At 36.1% G+C, this 22,389-nt stretch overlaps 1 protein-coding gene across 6 annotated transcripts in view; it reads right to left on the minus strand.

Moving 5' to 3' along the window:
- The window catches only part of STPG2 (sperm tail PG-rich repeat containing 2), a 339,428-nt gene that overhangs the window by 304,348 nt on the left and 12,691 nt on the right, over positions 1–22,389 (minus strand). For 5 of the 6 annotated variants that reach the window (XR_008997803.1, XM_057502462.1, XM_057502465.1 and 2 more), the window contains 4 exons: positions 19,386–19,544; positions 18,735–18,896; positions 7,794–7,906; positions 4,679–4,787 (listed from right to left, as the gene is read on the minus strand). Coding sequence is in view for 5 of the 6 variants with exons in the window: in XM_057502462.1 (XP_057358445.1) it covers positions 4,679–4,787; positions 7,794–7,906; positions 18,735–18,896; positions 19,386–19,544 (543 nt within the window). In the remaining variant the exon portion in view is untranslated. The remainder of the gene's footprint in view (positions 1–4,678; positions 4,788–7,793; positions 7,907–18,734; positions 18,897–19,385; positions 19,545–22,389) is intronic. The other variant, XM_057502463.1, reaches the window with a different exon arrangement.

Below are 22,389 nucleotides of genomic sequence, written 5' to 3' on the forward strand. Positions count from 1 at the left end.
CTTTGTGAACTGGCTTCACTGGAGAAAGACCTATGGTTACTTATGAGGGCACTGGCAGAGTGGGTTCAGTGACTCCAACTCTGGGGGAAGAGGCAGACTACAGAGAATGTTCTGGTTTCAGGGAGGGTGCAGCAGCATTCTGGGAAGTCCTGACACCTGAGGTCAGTGTTGTCAAAGACTGCAGGTTTCTTTGGCAACCAAGGCTGCAAGTATCTACAGCAGCACCAAGGGCTGTTGGAGTCCCCAGTGGAAAAAGTTTCTGCAATCCTGTTTTCCTTCCCCAACAGGGAAATTTATGGCCAAGGGATCCCTCTTGGAGCTGGGTCTAGTGCAGGGATGCACTCACTGCAGTGTTGGCACTGGTATCTGAGACGGGGGCACACATATAGCTGTCACAGAACCAGAGCCCTGGGTGTATATGTGACGGCAGGAGGTGTGGTAGCTCCACACCCAGGAGAGTGGGGGCTGCAGCGGCTCCTTCTCCAGGGGAGGCACAGTGTCATGGACTCTGGGCAGATCCACCATGTGGATTAAGCATCAGTAAAGACTGTGGACATTCTCAGTAGCAAAAGTTTCAGCTGTCCACAGTGGCAACAGGAGCTGCCAAGGTCCCCCAACTCTACCAGACTGGGAGAGACTGCACCACTGGGTCTTCGTGACATCAAACTATGATGGAGTGAGGGGTGGGTTAATGCAGGTAAAATGTTTCCTGTACTTTTCCAAGTTGTTGTCCTCAGTTTTGAGCTCTTCAGCATTTCTGTAGCTTGTTGGTTTACTCCAGACCTCTCCCAGAGCTCTTTTCATCAGTATGTAGTTGTTTTATTGTTTTTTATTGTTTTTTTATGAGATGGATGAGTACTGGGACTTCTAGCACACTCTCTTGTTGATGTCACTTAAAGAAAATATTTTATGCTTAAGAAACTCATTTCCTGACTTCCAGTTCCATTCCACATGTATGAAACTGAGATGCCACCACTCCACCCTAACAACAAGTAAAAACCTGAACAGAATGAAAATCAAACTCTTCTTAGATCCATGAGAGAGCAAGAAACACAGGGCAGACCACTACCCCCAAGACTGGAGAGACAGACAGGTGAATACAGGAGTCACAGCTTACCAAAGCAGATATACAAAGAAACCACTAAGAGAGCCAGTGCTGGGTAGAAAAAAATCTGAATTGTAATGGAAGAATTGCTAGAAGTTCAGTGAAGACAAGTGAGAGAATTAAAAATCTCAGGGGCCCAGACACAGGGGAGGACAGTACAATTCTGATTTACCTCCAGAAGCTCAATTATATTCTTATAGTAAATATAGTAAATACTGGAGAAAAACTCCCTCACACTTCTGGGAAGGGATGAGGAAAAGGAAATTTGAAATATACCAGAGAACTCTGTTTTTCTTAACAAGGCCTGATCTCAGGAGAATATAACTAACCAGAGCCTAATCTGCTAGAGTATTATCAGTATCTAAAAGATCTGATGAAAGGAAATAGCCAACTCCAGTCACCTCTAGCCCTTACATCAGGTAAAGGAAATACCAACTCCAGCCCACACTAGACATCCTGTCCCATTTAACGGAGGAGAAGAAAAAAAAGAGAAACACTCATAAAGTTCACAGTCCAGAGGCATGGGCTTACTAAAAGACTTGAGAGTTTATTTTAAGACTATTGAACTCTTCCTCTCCCCCGTATCTTAAACCACATTACTAAACGCATATTTACAATAGTTCCTTTATCTAAAACATCATGTTAAATGCTAGACTGAATGTTTGTATCCCCCAAAATTTATATTTAAACCTGATCCCCCAGTGTGATGGTATTTGGAGGTGATACCTTTGGGAATTGATTAAGTCTTGAAGGCAGAGCTCTCATGAATGGGATTAAGACCCTTATAAAAAATATACCCAAGGGAGCCTCTTTACTATGTGAAGACACAAGAAAAGATGACCATGTATGAACCAGGAAGTGGGCCCATAACAGACAGTGAATTTCCTGGAGACTGATCTTGGACTTCCCAGACTCCCATAACTATAAGGAATGAATTTCTATTATTTATAAACTGCCCAGCTTATGGTATTCTCTTATGGCGGTGCAAGCAAACTAAGACATCCAGTGATCAGGAACAAATTACAATATTAAAAGACAAAAAATTAGAAGAGACAAATCAGGCATCAGGTCCATGCAGGGCAGGGATGATGTAATCATCAGATCAGGAATTTAAAACAAGTATGATTAATATTTTAAGCACGTTAGTGGGTGAGGACAGAAGACAAGAAAAAAATGAGCAATGTAAGTAGAGAGATGGAAATCCTAAGAAAGAACCAAAAAGAAATGCTAGAGATCAAAACACCATAACAGAAAGGAGAAATGCCTTTATAGGTTTATTAGTAGACTGGACACAGCTAAGGAAAGAATCTCTAAGCTTGAGGTTATAGCAATAGATACCTCCAAAACTGAAAAAAGCAACAAAGACCAAAAAAAACCAGAATATCCAAAGACTGCAACTACAAAAGCCCCATATCTATAATGGGAATGCCAGAAGTATAGAAAGAAAGGAACAGAAAAAATATTTGAAACTATAAGGACTGCAAATTTCCCCAAATTAATGTCAGACACCAAGCCACAGATTTAGGAAGCTCAGACAATGCTAATGCCCCAAAATAAGGATAAATGCCCAAAAAACTATGCCTAGGCATACCATAGCATCATCAAACTATAGAAAATAAAAGATAAGCAAGAATAGCTACATCAATTTCAGACAGAACAGACTTCAAAGCAAGGCAAATTATCAAGGATAAAGAAAGCCATAATGATAAAGAAGTCAATTCTCCAAGAAGACACAGCAATCCTTAACATGTATTGAGATCTAACAACAGAGCAGCAAATTCTATGAGGTTTAAAGAAAAAAAGAAGTGATAAAACTGCAAGAACAAAGAGATGAATTCACTATCACAGATGGAGACTTCAACACCCTTCTCACAGAAATGCACAGACCAGCAAGCATACATTTTCTAAGGATATAGTTGAATTCAGTAAAACCATCAGTCAACTAGATATAATTGCCATTGTTTATAGCATTAAAAGCACATTATAAGAATCTAAGTTTCCACCTTAGAAAAATAAAAAAATAAGGGCAAATTAAATCCAAAGAAGAAAAAAGTAATAAGAATTAGTATAGAAACCAATGACATTGAAAATAAGAAATGACTAGAGAAAAATCAACAAAACAAAAAGCTAATTCTTTGACAAGATCAATAAAATCTGTAAGCATCTAGCCAGGCAAACTAAGAAAAAGAGAGAAGACACAAATTACTAACATCAGAAATGAAGGAGAAGACATCACTACAGATCCCATAGACATTAAAAGGATAATAAATAAAGGAATACTATGAAAAACTTACATTTGATAACCTAGATAAAATGGACCAATTCCTTTTAAGACTCAATCTGCAAAAATCAAGAAGAAATAAATAATCTGAAGAGGCCTCTGTCTATTAAAGAAATTGAATCAATAATTAATAACCTTCCAAACAGAAAGTACCAGACCCAGACGGGTTCATGAGTGAACTCTACCAAATTTAAGGAATACATTATACTAATTCCCTACAATCCCTTTCAGAGGATAGAAACAGAGGAAATACGTCCTAACTCATTTTATGAGACCAACATTACCCTAATATAAAAACCAGACAACACATTATAAGAAAACTACAGACCAATATCTCTCATGATTCCAATTAACACTTTTTATCCTGTTTCAGATTTATAATTGTTATTCTATGAAAACAATTATATCATATTATTCTATTATTGTCTTTCTAATATTTTTATTAAAAAATTTTTCATTGCTGATTAACATTAAAGGGAAGACATGTAAAACAAATGCAGACAAAATTCCTATTGGAATAGTTACTGGTTCTTCAACTGAAATTCATTTATCCTTACTTTAAATGGATCCACTTTTAAATTTTGACTCTATAATCTTCAAGACTTTATATTTAAACATAATAATATATTGAAGGGGAAAAAAAAAATCCAGGGTTTTACTTGCTTTTATGTTCCAAATGACTAAAGTGAAACATAGCTACAAAACATATATATAATGGAATTTTGAGTTTTATGTTAATAAATATACACTGTTACAACAAGGATGATAAAAATTTTAGTATGTACTAATCAGACTACACCAAGAGTATTAGGATTAGTTATACTATCATTTTATTTTTTTTAGAGAAATTCACAAGCTGAAGAATATCCCTGGATAACTTAAAAGGAAAATAAGTTATCTTGAAGTTAAATAATGAGAATAGTCAAAAATACTTAGAACATTTATCCTTAGTAGAAAATATTTAAAAGGAAATTGAAAAGAAGTCATAGGGAAAGGAAGAATAGGCAGCAGGCAGGTAAATTTAGGACAGTTTAAGAAGGAAATTGTAAGGAACAGAGTTGTCCACTACTGAAATAGAAAACCTTAAAGTTAGTCATGTCTTTATCACAAGATGTGTCAAGCAGAGATGGTGATCACTTGACAAAGATTTTAAGTACATTCCTTCCACAGTATTCATTGAGTGACAACTAAATACCAGGCACAGCAGCCAAAGAGCACTCTAATCTTGTGATAATAAGATTTAATGACCTTAAAATCTAGAAATTAGATGAAACAGCTACTTTTCAACTTACCTTCTTTTCCTCCTGAAATATTATTACTTCATAAAATCGTGGGAGATATGAACAATTTTGCGGTTGATCTTTCTTGATGTTAATGTTTTCATAATGTGGTGTCTTTTTCCTTAGAAAATTCAGAAATTGAGAAGTTCTTAGTTTCAAATATGTAAATGTTTATGTAAGTAAAGAGAATATTTTTATACCAATATTTCCCACTTGAAAAGTGTACAATAATATTTGGGTGTGCTAGACAATATAGTCTAAATTTTATAAAATGTGTTCATTTGTTAGTTTCACATTTCCAATTCAGAGAACTATAGTAATACTCTTCTAATGACTGAAAAAAAAAATAGGATGTAGAGTTTTTATCATGAGTTTAAATAAAAAGCTACCCAAAAAAGTTCTCTTTGTATTCTGTTTACCATAAAAAGTCTTTAAAATTTCAAATTCCTTGGTATTTCAACTATTACTAAGATAAGGGCAAAAGAGTGATATTTATTTACATCATAAAACAATCAGGAAAAGAGCATAAGGAAAAATCTTTGGAAAGGAAATGGACGTTTATTTTCCTTGAAATTTACACAACCTCAAAAACTAGTAAGAAGCTAAATAAACGTGATTAAGAGTCCAAGCTGTGGAGTCAGACATACTGATGTGAATCTTACTGTTGCTACCTACAAGCTATGTGGCCTTACACAAATCACCTAACTTCTCTAAGCTTCAGATTAGATTTTTCATTGTCTGATTGAAAATAGTAATAGCCAGTTCTCAAGCTTGTAATGATTAAAGTAGATAATAATGTGACATTTAGTGTAATACATGGCCCATAATACACAGTCACTTTTAACTATTATTATTATAAGAATTATATTTAAATAGGCTATACTGGACTATTTTTTTAGTAAACAGAATTTCAAAAAACTCTCATATGAAGCATTTCCAATGCACTATACTAAATATAAGTGTATTAAAAAGATAATAGAAAACTATAAAAACAAATGCTTAAGTTGCAAAATTACAATAATTTTCTGACATTGCTATGATTTAAATATGCATTTTACAGCACACTTCACTATTAAATGCTGACTTTACTGATTTTCTTTCACACAAAATTCAACAAATGAACTTGTTTTCAAAATCTCAAATAGTTTTATGGGTAATGACTTTACATGGGATATCAGAAGGGTCACATATCACTTAAGTCTGTCTTTCCCAAAAGGAGACTTATGAGCTCACCTTCCATTTACAGTAGCTAAATATCTCTTCTTTTATACTATGTCAAATCCCCCAAAATAATTCTGACTCAACAAACACAAAAAAAGTCAAAAGAAAAAAAAAAGGTAGAAAATGTCAAATGCCAGAAGAAACCAAGACAACTCCAAGTAAAAGATAGTGAAGGCAGCAAACCACAGAGCAGACAAACTGTGGAAACAGTGGCATAACTGAAACAGTCTGGAACAGAATCTATCTGGATTCATTCCTACAAGCAAAAGTACAAATAGAAGAAACAGGGGAAATGATAAATATTGAAGAGAAAGTAACATTTAAAAAATAGGAGGAAAAATTGATGAAAAAAAGAATAGGAGAAGAATAGGAGCAAGCCAGGGTTGGGGAAGTAAAAAGAACTATTAGGAAAATAATACCAAGCAAAATCAGAGCAAGATGATTAGACAGAGGCCTGGTTAAGCCTGAGGTATTTAATCAGAAGTGTAGTGGAATGGATGGAAAACAGTCGTCACAGAACTATATACCTTAAAAAAGTTAATTTTGTTTTATGTTAATTAAACCTCAATAAAACTGACAGGAAGGCAGATGGATGACAGATAGATAGATGATAGATAGATAGATAGATAGATAGATAGATAGATAGATAGATAGATAGATAGATAGATAGATAGATAGATAGATAGACAGACAGATAAGCAAACTGCCCCAGACTGGAAGAAGAAAAGGTAAGATGATTAGAATACCAAATAACAAAAGTATGTCAAGGGATGAACAGAGTTGGAGCACTTGATAGACTGTTTTATTTAGAAGAATGAAAAGATATTAAATTTAGACCCCACTGAGTTAAATATATATGTTAATCTTCTAGTGTAACTACTAAAGAATAAAAATATAAGGTGTCTCTCCCATATTAGGACAATGAAAAGCAAAAAGAACAAGAGCATAAATTCCCAAAAACAAAGGACATGTTTTATCCTTAGTATTCTCAGTTATCAAATTTAGTATCAGCACAAAGAAAGAATTCTAACAGGTATGTTCAATGAACAGTAGCAAGGGAGTCCAAGCCAGAGTCTTAGCCACACCCACCCCTGGTATACAGATTTGTCTGAAGATGTCTAGCAAACTAATTGAGTGTGGAATCATTGTGGGACTTTTTAGGAGGAAACTTTTTCTTTGAGAGAAAGAATCAGGTAGGTAAGCTGGACCCTGTTAAATTTGATGAAAAGGGGTAGTAGATCTTAAGGACAACATGGTATTTGTTACTCAATTTTATCTTCCATGGATGATATCTAAGTCCTTCTTGCAGGAGTAGGAGAAAATAAAGACAGAAAGAGTTACTTTGCAAGAAATGTATTTCCAAGTTAAACTTCATAAATATTACTTCCAACCTATTGCTACGGCTCTGACCCACACACTGAGAAAGTCTTCTAAATCTATCATGTAGTCAGAAGAATGAACACGAGGTCCAGGGACAAGATGAAAAATCCTGAATCACCTTCTTTTATATTTCCTGTGATCATCTGCCTATATCATAATTAAAGACAATATAGTTTGTACTTAGGTAGATGGGCTGTATCATCAACAGGCCTGAGTTAAAGCCACCAGATCTTGAATGTTATTTATTCTCTTAGACCCTTGCATGATTCACTGGTACAATATGTATAACAATAGTAACTACACAGAGACTTGTGAAGATTAAATGAGGTAATATGTATAAATCAGGTTACATAGGATCTTGTTTACAAAAAAGCAATAGTTTTCATATAAGTTGCTCTAAAATCTAATACTTCTTAGAGTTTTTCATACTGATTTTTTCCTTTCATAACAGTATAGCCTAGTCTAAATTATTAGAATACTTTATAGTCAAGAACTACATTAAAGACATACTTTTCTTTTTACTTACTGGACTATATCATACTGTCCAGGACCAGGTCCTGACTTTATAGGTAACTCTAGTCTTCGCAAAGAGTTTCCAAAATGTATTCCCTTATATTTCAAAGTTGTATTGGAACAATCCTAAAGAAAAAAAAGTGAAGATGAGACAGAGTTTAAATAAGTCATGAAACAGTGTTTATCTTTAAGTCTAAATCTAAAGCAAAGGCAGCCTTAATCAAGCAGATTCCAGTAGTAAACTCTTGTCTTGCCAATGAGTTTCAGCCCCAGGCAAGCTCATTATGGTTTCAACATGACCAAAGAAATAACAGTAGAACATTCTCGGGGTGAAAGGGTTATACCCAACTTTATTTCCATGGTGGCAGGTCAATCACTAAAATCCCTTTCACTCAGAGCAAGTCTGCATGCAGCAAGCCGGTCTCTGCCTCTGGGCCTCTCTGCCCCACACAGCTGTCCTCTGGGCCTCTGTCCTTGGCACTGCCACCACTCCAGCCTCTACTCTGCTCTCCTGCAGCCTTGTAGCTGTGCCACCGTGTCACCCAGAGCACTGGGTGGAGCTCTTTATATAGAGTCAGTAGCAATGTATTGCCCACACGTGTGTAGTGAGCTAGACAACCAGGGCCAGGCAAGAATCCTGGCCACAGGAACTTTCATTTTATCCACACTCCACCCCTCCAGGATTCTCTTCTCTCAATCTATGTGCCCTCAATCCTCTGTAATGGTCCCTGTGCAAGAAAGCTAGAGTATTGTAATCAAATTCCAAAATAACAACAGAGGCTACAACAATATACAAATAACAAAAAGTACAACAAATTACCCTCAAACCTGAGGAGATCTATTGCCACCAAGTGGTCATCCTGGCTGTATTCAAACCAGTTCTACTCAAATGAGTTAACCAAAAGGACTATAGGTGGGCCTTACAATACCCACATTCTCCAGCCTCTACAGCATAAAGTCACACACAGGCCGATCTTGTTGCTTTATCTCTGCCTCCTGCTTCGTCCTCAGTGGCCTGAATCAGTGCTCTGGTCTCAACTGCCACAGCTCCAGTCATCTGATTTCTTTCTGTCTGTTCCTGCCTTTTCAAATCAACCCACACCTGGGTCCTTGTGACCTTCACAGGGCCTTTTAAATTCTTTCTTCAAAAAGCAGACTGTATTTCCTTTTGTGCTTGAGCCTGAGCATAGAAGCAGAGCATGGAGTGCTCCACAACCTGAGGACGGGGCTGCACCTCTCCTGGAAGAACCCGTGGTAGCCGAGTCCTTCTGGCTTTCCACCAGTTTTCAACCAGGTGGGGTCTCAACCAAGGAGGGGCTGATGCCTCCGGCACTGGCAGGACCTCCACCGCCATCTGTTCATCAAACCTCCACTCCTCCATTTCTGGAGCTGACGGCTCCACTACACCCTTCACCTGCCCCACAGCACCTGGCAGCCTGAGCTTTCATGCTCCTTCCTCTCAGGCCACTCCTTCTAGGGCCACTGCTCCTTCTCATGCTGCTTCCTCTCGGGCTACCATGACATCCTTTACTATTTCCACAGCCCTTCCTAGTGACACGATTTTAGTCAGCAACAAATTTTCTTTCTCTTGGAGTGGACCCCAGTCCTCCACCCCTTCACAGTACATGTCCACAGAGGGACACTCCCGTCCATAGGTACAGCCTGCTGAAACACTCCTCCCATGAGGGCAACTGTGGGAAAGATGTGGTTCCTATGGACAGGATCCTCACTAAACCACCTGATGATGTAACTGTTGTTAGGCTACTGCTTCCACACCTTTAGGCAATAAGCTATTATTGCACTATATAGAGAGCTCGGCCCAGTGCTCTGGGCAGAGGCAGAGATTCTAGTGCTCTACCTACCGCCGGGATGATAAGCTGGGTAATAAACCGTTTCACCCCAAAGAAACATTCTACTGTCATTTCTTTGGTCACGCTGAATCTGTAGTGAACTTGCCCAGGGCTGAAACCCATTGGCAAGACAGCAGCCTTTTCTTTTCCTTGGTCAAGAATGAACCCTGCTGACTGTCACCAATTGTCTTGCCAATAGGTTTCAGCCCTAGTCAAGTTCACTATGGATTCAATGTGACCAAAGAAATGACCGTAGAATGTTCTTAGGATGAAAGGCTTATACCCAACTTTTTTTCACTAAAATTCCGTTCACAGAGTAAGTCTGCATGCAGCAAGCCAGTCTCTGCCTCTGAGTATCTGTGGATAAAATGAGAGTTCCTGTGGCCCAGGATTCTCACCTGGCCCTGGTTGATAGCTCACTGCACACCTGTGGGCAATACATGGCTGTTGACTCTATAAAAAGAGTTCCACCTAGTGCTCTGGGCATGACACGGTGGCAGGGCTGCAAGGCTGCAGGAGAGCAGAGCAGAGCAGAGGCTGGAGTGGTGGCAGTGCCGAAGACAGAGGCCCAGAGAATGGCTGTGTGGGATGACTGTGCAGAGAGGTCCGGAGGACAGCTCTGTGGCATGGCTGTGCAGAGGGGCCCAGAGGCAGAGACTGGCTTGCTGCATACAGTCTCGCTCCGAGTGAATGGGATTTTAGTGACTGACCTGCCACAAGGAAATAAAGTTGGGTATAACCCTTTCACCCCAAGAATGTTTTGCTGTCATTTTCTTTGGTCACACTGAATCCATAGCGAACTTGCCCAGGGCTGAAACCCATTGGCAAGACAACAGGTCAAACACTAGAAACATGTCTGCATCCAACAGTCTGCAGGTCCGTAACCCACCTCTGTCTCTGCCTCCATCCAGAGTACTGGGCAGAGCTCTTTATATAGTGACTCAGTCAATAGCAGCTTATCACCTACAGGTGTGGAAGCAGTAGCCTAGCAGTAGGCCAATTACATCATCAAGTAGGTTAGAGTCAGGTGAGGATCCCGGCCATAGGAACTTCGGTTTCCCCCACATTCATATTTGTAAAAATATACTTTTAAGAAAATATGAGTTTACTAAAACAATTTTTATATATACTGAATAAAATCCCCATAACATAAATTTTAGTTCAGTGTCAGGACTGTAGGATTTGATCACAGTGTCAGTTGTTCAATGTGACTTACTATTCTACAACAGTTAGACCAACCTCCCTCAAATAATGTTACCATTATAAACAATGTTAATAAAATAAATACAATATTAGTGAGAAAAAGCATTATTCCACTTTAAAATGGTGACTCAAACCCACATCTGCCCACTCCTACCAAAATTTCAAAAGAAATGTATAAAATAGACACAAATTACCATGCTCAAAAACTAAGGGAAGGTATCATTCACATTCCAAAAATTCAAGAAAATACTGGAAAACAGAGCACAGCACAGACTAGAATGAGAGCAAGGCATCATTGCATGTGAAGAGAACCTCAGCTGAATCCTATTAATGTCCCCAGAAAGACAGAAATTGGAGATTAAGAATGGACTCTTAGGTAGTGAGCAGGAAGCAATTCTCAAAAGTACTAATACCCTTGGTGATTTGCACCAGGGTCATTACATGAAGTGATGGAAGAGAATGCTAACACCCATTCTATTCTTGGCATATATGATCGGAAATAAATTAGCACTGTCCCTGGTCCCTAATGAGGACAGACTTTCTAGTTAGAACCACCACTCCAAAAAGCTTTGGGATGCCACAGAAAGCCCAAAAAGAAAGCTGGCACAGCACTAAAATTCACTACCATGTGAAAATGACTTACTTCTTAAAACTTCCCACTAACAGCTAGCCCTCAGATATTATAAAATACAAGCCAAATAAAACTAAACTTTCCCTTAAACACCCACCTGAACTTAAAGAATTAAATAGAGCAAACTCTGACAAAACTTTGATGTTTACAAAGTGAAATGGGACCTTTGTTGATTCTCTTTTCATAGATGCAATCTCATACAGAAATTAAATTGTACTTTGATTTTAGTAAATCCCCACATTTGTTCCTTGCTTGGAGTGGTAAAGAATGTTGGAGCTGAAGGGACAGAAACAGGAAGTTACCAGCTATGTCCAAGTAAGATTCAGACATATTTTGGAATGTAATGAATTAAGAGAGCAAACCAGAAGGTGAATGTGACAACTGATCCTACAGGAAGGAGCTAATCAGGCTGACACTCACTCAGTAAGAAAATCTTAATGTCAAAAGAGTGGAAAGCTAAATATTGAGTAATTTCTGTTGACTGAACGTGCCTCCTGAGAAGCCCCACTGGATTTATGCAAAAGGGCTATGATAAAGATCTAAAAGACCTGTTTCATTAAAACAGTTAAAATCAGCCCCACTTTTAGATCCCTCTAACAGAGTATAACAAAAGATGAGAAAAGCATTATCCCCCCAACTTCAGCCCAGCTCATCACAGAGCTTTAGCGGTGATCGAGTACACTGGTAAAAATGCCCAGCAGAGAGCACCATCTGGTAAGAGACAGAAGGGCCTGGTGGAGCAGCAGCTGTCTCAGGGGAAACAGACTTCTTCAGGAGCATGGCTGAGACAGGCCCTGAGGACTTCCAGAAACTTTTCAGAAGGCCAGAGGTCCTCTACACCAGTAGGAGGAAACAACAGACATGTATTTGACTTATTAACACAGTTGTGACTATCTTTTATATCCACAATCCAATGAAGACTGAAAAACTTGTTACATAAATAAAAAGAACTAATCCTTGTTCCATTAAGCATATTTCCATCACTAAATAGTCTCAATATGCTTATATTATTGATATGCAGATCCTTTCTAATGGATTATAACAGTGGTATTTCTCCTCTTCACTATGGATGTTCAGCTTTAACACACTATGAAGCTATAACATTATAGGGCACTACATCAAATAAAGTTATTATTATTATTATACATAGATTGTCCAGTCTGTCAGTGGTAAGTTTTAAAAGTCATTGTCCATCCAAACATGATTCCCAAGCCCAGGCCTAGAAGGAACAGAGCTGTGAATAAAACTTGAGAAAGAGCTATCCCCCAATCTCTACCATATGTAAGTATGCACTGCTTTGGCACTCCTGAGTACAACAAAGGGAAATAAGGCAGTCAGACCATCAAAGGCTTTGGGGCTGGGGTACAGAGACAAATGCTATAAAAAATGGTAAAGCCTGACACATTCAGCAGAACAGCCAAAGACAGTAGAGAACTGGAAGAACCATGGCATCCACTAGAGGAGTGGAGAAGCAGCCTGTTTGTTGAGTCAGTGGCAACGCCAATGTCAGCTGCACCCTACAGAGCTTTAAGAAAAGAAAGAATGCCAAGCCACCCAACACTATCTTTTGCTAAAGTAAGTGTTCTAGACCAGCTTTCAAATGGAATTACATAATATAGACATGGTTTGAGGGTACATATAGTTTTGATGGGAGAAAGAGCAAAATTTCTTGTTTGTGTTATACTTTGTTTACTTAAAAATGAAGTTGAGTTTCATTAATTGTGCAGATTTTAGGCATAATAAACAGTGAAGTACACAATATAGAACTCTATTCTAATATAATATAGCCACGTTAAATATGTTAGATATTTTATATATTTCAGGCAGGAGCATATCTAATACATTGATTTACTACTATAGCCTACAGATTTGTAATAATAAAAAATCAGTGTTTAAAACAGAGCATTGTAATATATCATCTCTTACACCACATTTTTATAGCCTAAAAAATATATGTTAAGGTTTTATTAATTCTTTCAATGCAACATTTAAGGATCTTGAGCAGAATTATGTCCAAGCTTTCTTTAGGTTAATTTACATTGTTGTGATTTTGTGTTTCAATTGTTTGACAATTCTTAAGGTAATCCACTAGAAGGAAAGATTACACATACACATACTTACATAGCATTCAAGACATCAGCAAAATCCTTTTCCTGTGTATACACTAAAATACATTTCATTTAAACCATATGAATTGACACTACTTAACTCACTAACCTCTGCAGTACTCAGGTAAATGTTCAATCTGAAATTTCAGGCTTTTAAAACTGCAGACAGGAAATGAAGAATAAATTGATGCACTCTTAACTCTAAATCACACTCTCTTTATGTCAAATAGTTTGACAATACCAACTTCAAGGTCATTGTCAACATTGAAAATCATTAGCAAATAAAATATGACTTAACTGAAGCAAACTCAGCATGCAGCTGTATTATGTTAAGTAATGCTGTAATGTAACTTGAAGAAGAATTATTAACTGCCACTCCTACTGACAACGAAATGAAGAAGGAGCTATGCAACTTTGCCCCCATGTCTTTTCTGTAACTATGGAGACAGAATTGGTGAAGAATTAAAGTCCCAAAATGTGTCAGTTCAAACACTAATGGACTGTTTTCCAGCGTGGCGGCTCCCAGTATGTTATCATTAGCAAATCCATCAGTGTCACAAACTCCAACCACAAACTTTATGAAACCCACCACTGAAAAGTATTTCAATATTTCTAATGATTACCTGGACTCCCTTTTTAAAAAAGAGATGTAAAATTTTATAATTCAAATGCCATACAAAATAATTTTATATAGAATTTCTCTTTACAAATTAAATACAGCTTAAATTTATCATTTGTCGGCTGAAATCTTAACCTAAATTTCAGAGTTGCTTTTATTTTTAAGCTATGTAAGTTAACTTCAGCAGATATAATTCACCAGTTCAAGGAAGAACCATAATAATTATACATCTATTAGATTATTTTCTTAATTTTCTATTAATACTCACATTTAGAAACTGAGCGTTCATATAGTATTATCTCAAAAAGTAGCTAAAGAGAAACATAACTATCATAAATTTGGATAAAATCTGAATTAAAACTACCACAGTATCAATTTCACAGTAGTCTGTGAGGAACCTGGTTTTTTTTTTTCTTCAGGAAAAACAAGAAAATAAAGCCTTCAGCTACTGAGCTTTGCTCTCCTATCTCTAGTTCTCTCAAATTCAAGATGGAGATTTCAGAAAATATCACATTTCAATTAAAATTAAATTTTTCTGAATCTTCTTCAATATTAGCAACTGTATTTAATTTATACGTAAATCTGTTTTTACATAACATGGTTTCTTAAATTAGAAATAGATTTTTATCCTAATACATAAAAGTTGGACTGACTCAGTAATTATTAAAATATGTCATCAGATAAATCGGACCTATTGTAATTGTAGAATAAATTTTCCTATTTTTGTCTTCTATAAATAATAATTTAGCCAGAAATAAATAAAAGTTTGTATGTTGAAGTAATGTTTATTCATATGTGAAAAAAGTTTTGTACATCTAGGGAAGCTTGGAGTCATTATTCTGGCTTTCTAATGGATGATACATTACTCCAAAGCAAATAAACAGTATATATAAAATAAATAATTTTAAACAAAGAATATGAGATTTAAGAGTAATCAAAGAATTTGTTTAGCTAAGGCCAAAGATCTATGACTATTGTGAAAAAGAAATACTAGTTCCAATATATAAGACCAAAGTTTTTTACCAGGATATTGTGGATAAGGAAATTTTGCACCAAGTGTTTAAGTAACTTGGCCAAGGACAAATAACTAGTAAGTGGTACAGCCAAGAAACAATCCCAGGCAGTTTGACTCCATTACGCTACCTCTTAAAACCTCTCCTTTCATTGGACTGAATATACAAACATCAGACCATAGGACTTCCACTAATTTCACTGTAGTTTTTAACAGAATTTATCTCCATTGTTCTAAGCATATCTTACTCAAATAATATCTAAAATACTGGCACTGTCTGTAGATGAAGATTAATTATTTTGATATTACTAACAGGATGATGGGAAAATCAAGGCCCAGAAAGCCATATACAGCATAGAAAGGGAGGGCAAAATACTTGGGACAAAAGACCCCATAGCCAGAAAGAAATGGGGATTCTCAGGGTGAGAACAGGAAACATATCTATAACTTACAATATCCTTAACTCTCCATTGTACCAGAGGTAACCTGGTTCTTTAAAAGTTTTATACTATCTGTATTTGAATACAAAAAAAAAAGCATCATTTCTGGTTTGTTCATAATCAACAGAAATCAAAAAGGAGAGTTACAAACCAAAAATAATACTGACATATATTTACCTTTACCATTGTTGTTTAATTTGTGTAGATTTGAGTTATTATCTAATGACCCTTCGTTTCAGCCTGAAGGATCCCTTCAGGCAATATTTCTTTTGAAGGGTGACTAGAAATAAATTCTATCAGTTTATTTGAGAATGTCTTAATTTTGCCTTCATTATTGTAGTTTTCCTTATTATAGAATTCTTGATTGGCAGTCTTTTTTCTCAGCATGTTGAATGTATCATCCCATTGCCTTCTGGCCTCCATGGTTTCAGTTAAGTCAAATGTTAAACTTACTGGGGATTCCTTGTCACTTCTCTGTGCTTTAGGATTTCTCTTTGCCTTTGGCTGGTAACAGTCTGTGATGTGTCAACGTTTCCACCTCTTGGATCTCTTGCTTGGAATTCATTGAGCTTCCTATAATATGTAAATTAATGTTTGTCATCAAATTTGGTGTGCTTTCAGCCATTATTTTCTCAAATATTCTCTCTGCTCCTTCCTGTTTCTTCTCTCCTCCTAGAAGTCCCATTGTGCAATAATATATCTGGTATTCCACAAGTCACCGAAGCTATGTTTATTTTTCTTCATTCTTTTTTCTTTCTGTTCATCAGACTGTGTAGTATCCATTGACTTATCTTCAGGTTTGGTAATTCTCTTTTATTCCAATTCAAATCTATTATTGGGTCCTCCAGTGCATTTTTCATTTCCATGACTATATTTTTCAATTCCAGAATTCCTACTTGTTTTTTTTCTATAATTTCTATCTCCTTATTGATATTGTCTATTTGGCAAGATATTGTTCTTATATTTTCCTTTAGTTCTTCAGACATAGCTTTCTTTACTTCTTTGAATATATTTAAAATAGCTGATTTAAAGACTTTGTCTAAAATATCCAACATCCTGACCTCCTCAAGAACAGTTTCTCTTGATTGCTTCTTTTCCTATGTATGAACCAATTTTTTTTCTTTGCATGTCTCATATTTTGTCAAAAACTGGACATTTTAGATAACATAAAGTGGCCACTGAGAAAATCAGAATCTCCCTCCACCCCCAAGGATTTGTTGTTGTTTGTTTAGTGATTTTCCTGGACTAATTCCCCTAAATTTTGATTGTTTGGCATGTGTGTCCACTTAAGTCTGAGCCTGGTTAGCTGGGCGGTCAACTAATGGTTTGGACAGAGGTTTCCTTATATGCTTGAACCCATAAGTCTCCCACCTTTGCAGAGGTGCTCTATGCATGTGTTGGGACACACCTTTAATGCTCCAACAGGCAGTTTTTGAGTCTGCCTTAGCCACTTCCCACTGTGTAGAGCCTCAAGGTTACCTAGAGGTAAGAGCTTTGTACCCTCTTAAGTCTGTTTTTTGCAATGAAGATGAGCAATTCTGAAATTACTTTCAGTGTTTCATGGGGTTATGCAAATAAACAATGATAGAAGATAATAGGAGCCACATTTCTCATTGTGGGAAAAGGGAGTCCAAATATGGAAAAGAAAGACTAGAATAACCTTTCAATGTTGGATTCAAATTGGAGGTGTCAGTATAAACTCAAAAGTTTTTAATAGACAGATAGAAAGAAATACATATAGTTTTCTAACTCTGTCAACTGAGATGGGAAATAGGGTTCCTAGAAGAAATAGTTAATGCCAAGGCTGGGGCTGGGGAAAAAAATGAGGTGAACCTGGAACATCTTACTGGACAGAAGGTAAGGAAATGCTCAAAGTATGATGCGGTATATCAAAAAGACACAAGCAGCAGCTTGAAAGGGCTCCCAAACACCAAATATGAGGTAATTTAAAACTCAAAATATATTAAAGTAATAAATTATAACCCTTTGAGTAAAATGGTAATTCATGAATCCATACTGACATAAATACATAAGTGAGAAAGAATATAAAGCTTTTCTTTATAGTAAAGTGCCAACAAATAAATGTTAAGGAAAAGATGAAGTGAAGAAAACCACTATTTGATAAACATCACAGAAAAACTGAATCAGGTATCATCAATGGGTACTAAACTAGAAGATAAGAGTTTGATTAAGAATAGGATATCTACAAGAGTTTGATAAAGAAGAGGGTATCTACTTATTCTTAATGTAAGAACATATTCTTATTCTATATATTTTAAAGATATCTACTTATTCTTAAAGTAACTCTCACAAAATATTTATACATTTTAAAAATAAAAACTTTATAGTAGATAAAACTGTAAAACACTACAAGTTAATTAATATCACCAATCACAGGATAAATAGATATCCTACGCCTTTTTATGTAATGCATTAAGAAAGATACATCACTTCTATAGTATTCCTGCCAAAATATAAAATTTACTCTAATCATGAGAAAATAAACACAAACTCAAAATTGAATTAAATCTGTGTTAAATATATAATGCTTACATTATCAAATTATGTAAATAATTGATAAACTTTTATAAATAAAATGCTCTTTTTCCTTTCAAACTGAGGGAAAGAGGATCCATGCATTGCATGTGATAAGACATTGTAGCAGAGATTTTAGTAAGTTCTACCTGTTTCCTCTTCTTCTTAAACACATTTAGACTGCATTTCCCAGCCTCCTTGGCAGTTAAGTGTGTCCATGTGACTGAGCTTTAATTCCCAGGTCTGGCCTACAAAAACCTCCAACTAGCAGTCCTCTATCCCCCTCCCCTTCTGCCAGCTGGATACAGATGACACCAAAGCCCTTGGAGATAATAGTAATATGAATGAAATAACCTCTGTCTTTGAATCTCTTCATGGAGGACAGTCTCTTCTCAACAGGGAATGCCCATATGGATGAGGGGAAAAAGAATTTTTATTGTATTAAACCACTGAAATTTGGGGATCTATTTGTTACTGCAGTTAATATTACGTTAACTAAGATATGCATAATCGTAAACAATCTTCCAACTTTCAATAGAAAATGCATTATACTTACAAATTGAGGTTTATAATATGCTGGGCCTAGTGTGTTGTCACTAGCAGGTGGAAAATGTTTTACAATACTGTCATCCTCATTAATATGGTAACCATATGACCGTCCACAAGGAATTGAAGGAATATCAATACTTCTGGAAACAGTAGGTACCCTTGAAACTTTCTGTAAAAAAACATTTTATATTACTAAAAGGCAAGAGAAGGAATAAAGTACCAACACTAAAATTTACTAAAAGGCAACTATTAAATATTGACTTAATGACTTTCATAACATAAGCCATAAATACTTGTTTTATAAAAGTATTTAAAGGAGTGAATTCAAGTCTCACCTCATCACTAAGTGAGGTAATATACACCATTACTATTAAAGCCACCTTAAGAGGCAAGGAGTCTTTCACACTTGGCTCAGTTATTTATCTTCCTTAATTAAGCAAGTACTACTGATTTTAAAAACAGGTATTCATTCTTACAGTCAACATCAACAATCAGCATTTTAAAATGGCTACCTGTGTGAGCCTATCATAGTATCTGCCAGGCAAAAACAAACTTTAAAAAAACACTTTTTAAATATACATATCACATAAAACATTAACCCTTTTCTATTTTACTTTCAGTAACATCAGTAGAAGCATAATTTAAGATAGCAACGTACTGACTGAAGATGCTCTTTAGCCTCTAGCACTTTTCTGTTTATGGTATCTAACATTCCAGCGTAAGACTGATTGTAGCTTGCTGGTCCTGGACTATCTGAAAGATGCTTCTGAAAACGTTTCTCCCGGTTTTGTAGACTACGGCCTCCTTTTATATTATACTAAATTGGAAAGAAAAAAAATAGAAAGAATTAAAAGAAGCACTTTATAATTAATACCTATTTTGTAAATATTACACATTAATATGAAAATAGTTTTTAAACACAAACTGAGAAACTTGAGGCTCCTGACTGAAAACAGCTCTATCAAAGAGAATAAGAGGATGACAATTACAGCTGTCAGTGTTAACTCTGAACTCAAACTAAAATGTACTGCCCTTAGAACACACTCAGAGAATGCCAAACTCAGTTTTAAAACAGGGATCAGATACAAAGGAAACTCCAAAGCTGCACAGCAAGAATAAACAGTGTATGAGACGGGCCTCTGGAGAATTTGTACCTCTGAAAATGCTGGTACTCATACTGTACAGGAAGAGCAAACCCTTCATCCAGGCTTGCTTAATTTCATGAATTTCATTTTGGTGATTTCCACAGATGTTTATGTAGGCTTATTGGCAACAGCTTGGTTTTGCACACAGATTAGCTGTCAACAACATTTACTGCAGAGAAGACATGAGGAGGAATCTTCCATGGACCTCCATGCCACAGTTCTGGATTCTCTAAAATCAGGAAATTATCAACTGGCTAATAGCTAGTTAATTCAGACCAAATTTCATCATATTAGTTTAAATAAACTGTCATAGTGCAATCATTTAAAACTTGATTTGTAATAATAATGGTTGGCTTTGATTGATCAAATTTTTTGTTAAGTTACTGATTTGCCAACAGACCCTTTCACATTGTGTGCACATGTCAGTTGTTCACAATCACTATTAACTGAGCCTAGAATGCATCTTATTCATCTTCATTCAGCTTTTAAGAATACACAAAGGTCTTCCTTTTAAAAATGAGTCAAATTATATTCCTAGGTAGCCAATTCACTACATGATTACTGTTTTAATAAGACTGCAATTCCTATGTTTAAAAACTGTGGCTCTATGAAAGAATTTAAAAATATTAGCAAGTTACATAGAAAGTAAAGTCATGTGAAAAGAGAAGACCTCCTCAAATTTTGATTCTTTTGAAGTCATTACTACAGGTCTGTTATCTTACATTTCAAACTGCAATTTGAATTTATATTGAACCTCAACAGAAGATAGGAAATCAATCTACTATGATTTTTTTAACTGTGATAAAAATTAATCAGGATTTTTTTCAGATTTTTTATATTTCACAATTACCAATTCTACTGATTTTACAAAACATTCCAAAAGGAACTGCCGTATGTCAGATAAATAACCCAAAAGTTATATTAGCAAGTAATTATACATTTTATATTGAAAACATGAGAAAATGGTGGTACTACTTCTTGAGTACTGTGTTTTTGTCTATATACTATGGTTTTGATGAATTATTATAATGTCAGCAACCTTCCCAACACAGGGGGTTCAGATGATATGTAGAGTCTCATTTGAAGGGTGAGGCCATGTATAGTATGACATATAATATTTTATCATCAGGCTCTAGTGAAGTGTCTCCCTGATCAAAAAATCAAACCTAATTTGGACATATATTTCTACACCCAAGTAATGAGAAATATGAAACTATTTATCTGGACCCAGGGAAGAGATTCTATATCTAGAACCATTCTTCTGTAGCAACAGATGGTACCTGCCATGCAGAGGTCAGAAACTAGAAGAGAATAGAACCAGAAAACATAATTAAAATTTGTACTGACCTTTAAGAGTGGGAATCATCCTAGTATTAGATAGAAAGATAGACGTGAGCAGCCAGGGGAAGGGAAAGCAACCCAAACTGCCCAGGTACGGGGTCCCACATGAAGACAACAATGACTTTACAGGGAGATAACTTCTTTGCCTATTAGGACTGGGCTAAACAGGACCCAACCTGATCCCAATGTGGCACAATGGAACAAAACTAAGAACTTCCCAAAACACACCTCATCATAAGAAAGTATATGAGCACTGAGACAGATGGCTTTACACAGTGGACCTTCTAATAATTCCACCTTGTCAATCAGAGGTGCCTCCTAGCCAGAATGCAGTATATAGGCCTCCCACCTAACCTATCAAGGCCTTTGTCTACCTTGACTCTGGCCCTCTTCTCCCTTGGGAGTGTATTCAAATAAAACTTTCACTCTGCTTCACTATTGTGCCTCTGCCTTTCAATTATTTGTTGCAGTGGGGAAAGACAGGGACTGAGGAGAAGGAACTCAACCTGTAGGAAACAGGATATGAACAGAACAAGGTATATATCCTAATAGGATCAAAGGATCAAAAGCCTGCATCTTGTAAACTTGATTCTTTCGCTTCTTTTATTTTATTACTTTTCTTTATGTTCTTTCTAAGCAAATTTCCTTTTGAAAAAAAATTAGCATGCTTCAACAGAAAACACCATATGAGGACATAGTAAGAAAGCAGCTGTTTTCAAGCCAAGGAGAGACCAAGGCTGCAGATACCTTGGTCTGGGATCCAGGATTTCCAGCTTCCAGAACTATATAATAGGCTTGAAGGATGTAAGAAAATGGAAACCTCCCTCCAAAAACACATAAAAGAGGCAGATTATAACATCTAATATGAAAAATGTAGAGGAGGAAGAAGAAGGAAAAAAAGAACCATTAGATTGTGCTTGAAATAGAGTAATCAACGATTTAAGATAGACTATTATATAGTAAAGAAGCCATCCCTGAACCTTTGATAACCACCAAACTAAAGCCCACAATAAATACACAAAAAAATAATAAATTTTAAAAAGAAAGAGAAATCCAATTACAACACTCAAGAAAACCATTAATAACAAGAAAAGAATATAAGAGAGGGAAAAAGGAAGAGAGGAGATATAAACAATAGCAGAAAACAATTAATAAAATGGCAATACTATTTATCTA

Source organism: Manis pentadactyla, chromosome 5, assembly GCF_030020395.1.
Source record: "Manis pentadactyla isolate mManPen7 chromosome 5, mManPen7.hap1, whole genome shotgun sequence".
In the NCBI taxonomy this organism is placed as follows: Eukaryota; Metazoa; Chordata; class Mammalia; order Pholidota; family Manidae; genus Manis; species Manis pentadactyla.